General features: G+C 28.9%; 1 protein-coding gene and 1 pseudogene across 1 annotated transcript; both read right to left on the bottom strand.

The window, feature by feature from the left end:
• Nucleotides 1-2,368: 2,368 nt before the first annotated feature.
• On the bottom strand, nt 2,369-2,797 carry LOC149880131 (uncharacterized). Its single transcript, XM_090069998.1, has one exon. It carries the CDS (start codon nt 2,795-2,797, stop codon nt 2,369-2,371), a length of 429 nt encoding a protein of 142 aa, XP_089926124.1.
• A 633-nt stretch (nt 2,798-3,430) lies between these two features.
• On the bottom strand, nt 3,431-5,114 carry LOC149880130 (uncharacterized; annotated as a pseudogene).
• Nucleotides 5,115-6,000: the final 886 nt, after the last annotated feature.

The following is a 6,000-nucleotide window of genomic DNA, read 5'->3' as shown; positions in this document are numbered from 1 at the left end:
TTTTTTTTTTACTCCCCAGTAAAAATCTGATATGAAATTTTTACCGCGGAGTAAAAAATGCGCATGATATTTCTACTGTCTTTATGAGATTTTTACTCTCTTTAAATGTTTTCACCGTTATGTTTATATAGCGCTATTAAAAGATAATCTTTTAATAATAATTTTGTTAACTAACATTTTAAGTTACATATAGTAGCATATAACTTTTTAAAAATAATCTATTTCGTACTTTTCAATATAAGGAATTAAAATCACAATGGAAGTAAAAATTATTGTATTACTTTAACTAAAACGGATTAAGTACGCACGTATCTGTAAAATTTATATTCTATTCCCGACAGTGATAAATTTGTTTTAAACTTGTAGAATATAAATAAAATTGTTTTAAACTGTAAATTTTAACTTAATATTAAATGAGTTTTTTTCCCCTTTTCCCGAAAAAACGATATTTAAATTGTTATGGAAGATAGTGCGACAAAACCCATGCCTTACCATAAATATAGGCACAAATGCTAGGAATATTGAACATTACATTATATTACATATTTCGGAAAGAAAATATTAACAAAGAACTAATTATAATTTATTTGTTAGGTCTTAGAAATTGAAGCAAATAAATTTAAATTATTCAAGGAACTTTGGCACTGTCAATATACAGTACTGTGAATAAGTTTTAGCCCACCATAAGTTTATAACTATTTTTGATTTTATCGTAAAAATGTGAAGGATTTATGAAGTAAAAAAAAATCAGGTTTATAGACATATTATAAACAAAAATATCTAGAGATAATTTGATAAAATATGATAAGAAAAGAAAGAACAATTAATACTTCATATGTCCGCCTTTTGCGTTGATCACAGAAGCGAATCTCCTGGAAATTGATTCATATAAATTTGTAATGAAATTTTGTGGAATATTGTCCCACTCTCTTTTTAATATTCGAAAACATTCTTCGACATTTTTGGGGTTATATTCAGCCTTTTTTTTATCCAAATAATCCCAAACATGTTCAATAATGTTCAGCTCAGGACTTTGAGGAGGCCATGACCTCCTCGAAGTAATGAACTGCAGTTCATTACTTCGAGAACTCCCTCCTCACACATGTCCTTTAAATATTTTTTGGCCACTCGGGAACAATGTTTGGGATCATTGTCTTGCTGTAGAATGAAATAATTACCAATTAGTCTCATTCCAGATGGTATTGCATGATGTCTTAAAATTTCTTTATACTGTTCTCCTGTCATTTTGCCATCAATTCTGATTAAATCACCTACTCCAGATGATGAAATACAACCCCAAACTAAAACAAAACCTCCCCCATGCTTGATTGTTGGACAATCAGGGCGATAAGCCTCTCCTACCCTTCTTACATACTGTCGTCTTCTGCTACCGAACAATTCAAATTTTGATTGATTTGTGTACAGTAGGGGAGACTTGTACTGAATGGACCTTGTACTGAATGGACCTTTTCAAAAAAAAGAACTTAGAGACCATTTAGATGTATTTTTGTCGTCACAAATAATTCACCTTTACACAATGTTTCTTCAGTATGTCTGAGTTAAATTTATTCGAAGAAAAGCAGTAGTTATGGAAGTTTTCTGTTTTTTCAAGGCAAATGTAATTTTTTAACTTTTCTGAGTTTTCAATTTACAAAGTTTTTTCAAGAAGAAGTGAACTCTTAATATTAATAATATTATAGATATATATTTTGGACTTCAGATAAAAGTAGAAGGAAAGTTATCTAGGGTACAGATTGTTGTAATTGTTTGGGTAACATGTGGATATTGATGTGTACTGAATGAACCACCATTAATTGTACTGCATGGACTGGACCATTTTCCGATTAGAGCATTTATTGCGTTTCAGTTTGTTACTTACTAAAACAAAATAATTGTGTCTTTTTAATATAAACAAGTTGTGAAAGTGTGACTAAAAAAATATACTAAAAAAAAAAAAAAAAATCTTGGGCATAAAAAACTATAAAGCTCATGGTTTATCATGATTCATTATAGGTTAATTTTCACTAGGATAACAATATTATCATTCAATATTGGAACATCAATATACCCTCATTGCTGTGCATAATTCAACATTTTATTTATTACAAGTTTACTGCTGGTCCATTCAGTACAATCAACTGTACTGAATGGACCACTAAACAATTTAGTACAGGTCATGTTTATCACATTTTTTAACAATGTTTCAATTGCTCAATGGTTTACACCTTTCAAGGATAGTTAGTTAAGATATGAATCTTGTCTTCTGAACTAAAAAACCCACCATAGTTATTCACAAAATAAATATTAATCGAATTTATAAAAAAGTCTTATTTTGTGGTCCATTCAGTACAAGTCTCCCCTACACGGTTTAACATTCCTTGCGTCCAATTATTATGCTGTTTTGCATATTTAAGTCTTTTTCTTTATTGCCACGACGTAGTGAAGGCTTTCGAACTGCAACACACCCTCTTAACCCAGCTTTTAGCAAATGTCGTCGAATGCAAGACGAGGAAACATTTGTCCCAGTCGCAGCCTGAATGTCTTGGGATAGTTCACTGGAGGTTTTTTTCCGATTTCGCAGAGACACATTTTTAAAATACTTTATGTCATGTTTTGTAAGCTTTGGAGGTCTTCCACTTCGAATTTTATCCTCAAGAGATGCCGTGTTTTTAATTTTTTTTATAATTTCTCTAATGGCTGTCCTTGAATATTTTGTTTTTTGGACATTTTGTCGTTGAGAATAACCTTCATGAAGCACGATAATTTTTTTACGTTCCAGTAGCGGAATTTTACCCATTTTATTACTTAAATAACAATAAAAATAATGTAAAAGAAAAAAAAACAAAAAAAAAACAACGTAAATTAGAAGTTTCGCTCTTAGAAAAACAAAAAATAATATTTAACACACAGTATCTATGAAATATCTTTGTAAACTGTACTATCATCTAATATGAAGCCTTCACAGCAATAAATAAACAAAAATGCAAGAGCAAACTAAAAACAAACGAGCTGATACGAATTGGGTTTAGATCAGCATACAATAAAAATAAACACGTTAGATATCTAAATACAAAAATCTATGTAAAATTTTGATAAATATTGCTTTTGTTTGTTAAAATAGTGTTTAGTATTGTTTGAAGTTAGACATTATTTTATATAAAAAAGTAATCGGAAGCTATTATTCAAAATCTGTTTAAAAAAACATGAGTTTTAGTAAGTGGGCTAAAACTTTTTCACAGTACTGTGTATATATATATATATATATATATATATATATATATATATATATATATATATTGCAGTCAGCAAACCTTTAATAGTAAATAACAGTTATAAAAAAATAAGTAAATAAAAAATATTTATACAAATCATATCTCTAAATGTTATGAAGAGGATGATTTATAACTATTTTTCTGAAAAAAAAAATTTTTTACAACAGTATAACATTAAAGAGAGTTGCAGTTGAATTGTCAAGGAATATAGCAAGTTCACTAAGCTGACTAAGTGATAAACTACATGAGTCAGCCATTTTAATTCCTCATCATATTTTCTATATACTTTTATATCAATATCCATGAATGAGGCACACCTAATTATTTCTGCATCAGTTGCCCATGTTGCGTTATCACTCATACCACTTTCATTAAGATATGTTAAGACCGATTGATTCATATATGAAGTCATTTTATCATTAATGTGGGTACAAATGTCTTACAACTTTTTCTCTTACAATTCCATAACAACTTTCACTGCCTGTAATGATATCTTATATTGCTTTTTTAGGGCAATATAATATCTTATATTGCCCTAAAAAAGCAATTACAATTGCCTATGGTACTGTGCAGTTGTTTTGAACATGAAAGTAGATTAATATCTGCAGTAAATATATTTTTGGTAATACCAATTCCAAATTTTTGAAAAATAGAAGTTCTCATTTCAATAGTTGCATATTTTCCAATCTTATCAGTAGAAATTTGCATATTCATTTCATCAAAAGTGATTTCTTGTTCACCATTTTTTCATTATATATGCATATCTTTGTCAAGTTGTACTTTGTTTTTAAAATTTGACCCTTTAGATTTTTCAAGGTACAGTTATTTGTGCTTGAAATGGAAGTTACAATTAATGGTCCATTTCTTAGCAACACTTTTTTATTTATGCTAATTTCATAATTTGGAGCAATTCTCCTGTTATAATCAAGTTTTAGCCTTTTTTTGAGATTTTTCTATATTTTGATAGGCTTCAACAAAAAGTTCATTCTTCATTTTATTTATTGCATAAAAGGTTTCTGAAATTATTTTTTTTGTTGGAGGAATCATCATTGCTGAGAGCTTTAATCAATTAAATTGCAATCTAAATCAATTAATTGCAATCTAAATCAATAGGGAGAACTGCTTCCCTTTGGTAAAACAATGAAAATAGTGAAAACCCAGTAGACTTGTGTTTTCTAACTCTCAACGAAAACGAAACACTATCAATAATGTATGGCCATTCCAGAGCAGCCTCATCCAGCACCTTTACTAATGTACGTTTAATTGTTTGATTCTATCGCTCTACTAATCCATTTGCTTAAGGATGATATGCAATTGTAATTCTTTGAATTGTTCCTGTTTTTGAGTAAAGTTCTTTAGAAATTTCATTTACAAACTCACGACCCTGGTCATTTATTTGAATTTCAAAACAACCATGTCGACATATCTGTTTATACAAAAAAAAAGCCACAGTTCTAGCAGTTTTATCAGTAAGTGCTTCTGCTTCAACACATTTACTGAAGTAGTCGACTAATACAACCAGATATTTGTAACCATTAACTTCTGGGTAGTTTTGTTAAATCAATTCCTAGTTGCTTCATATTACCTTTTGGAATTAAAATATTTTGTAGCAATAGTTTTGACTGAAATTTCCTGTTTTTCAACTTTTGACATTGGTCACATTCGGAAACATAGGTTATATATCTTTTGTCATTGCATACCAAAAAAATCTACTTTGAATGTGATGGGTAGTGTTATTAATACCTGTATGACCAGATAAAGCTTTAAACTCAACAGAGACATCGTTTCCTTCATGAACAAACTTTACTATGTTTTGTTATTTATCTCTGCTCCAAATAACTTTTCTCTAACAAAAAGCTATAAACTATAAATATAATGAGAATAAAAGCTACAAAGTTTTTCAGTGTTTATCTAGTTGTAAATTTTCGTGTTTATCTGGTAACAAGGTTTAAGTTGTAACAGGATAAAAATGACAAAATTATTTAAAACATTTTGAAGTAATAGAAAAAACCTTTGCAGCTTTATTTAAATGATATAACTCATTATTAAGGTTGTTCACGGAAGCAAAAGTTGAATTTTCGATAAAAAAAATAGTTTTCGAAACTCTATTTTTGTTTCGGTAAGTTCGAAATAATTTCAAACTAATTAATTTTGCATCGAAACAATTTTTTCATATCGAAATTATCAAATTTGTTTCGAAATATTTTTCTATTTCGAAATTCTGAAAATATTACCGAAATAATTTTTCACTTTCGAAATTGTCAAATTTTTTTCGAAATATTTTTGCGATTTCGAATTTCTGAAAATATTACCGAAGCATTTTTTCACTTTCGAAATTGTCAAATTTGTTTCGAAATATTTTTGCGATTTCGAAATTCTAAAAATATTACCGAAACAATTTTTTACCTTCGAAATTCTAAAAATTGCTTCGAAATATATTTGTGATTTCGAAATTCTGAAAATAATACCGAAACGATTTTTTGACTTCGAAATTCTAAAATTTGCTTCGAAACATTTTTGCGGGGATTAGAACCCCAAAGGTTCTTTCACAGGGATTAGAACCCTCAGGATAAGATAGGGGATTGATATTTTGTGACATTTTGTGGAAAAGGGAGGAGGGGGATCTGAAAAGTTTTTTGCGTGACATAATTTGCGAATAACCACTTACATCTACACGGTGAAATGTTTCATATAAAATATTAGCCCTCTCAAAGTGAATAAAACCTAC

This window comes from Hydra viridissima, unplaced genomic scaffold (genome assembly GCF_058129835.1).
Source record: "Hydra viridissima isolate aposymbiotic clone 2 unplaced genomic scaffold, HvirCarnegie_v1 scaffold_13, whole genome shotgun sequence".
Classification (NCBI taxonomy): domain Eukaryota; kingdom Metazoa; phylum Cnidaria; class Hydrozoa; order Anthoathecata; family Hydridae; genus Hydra; species Hydra viridissima.
The sequence above is the reverse complement of the archived record's forward strand: the minus strand, read 5'-3'. Positions and strand labels throughout refer to the sequence as shown.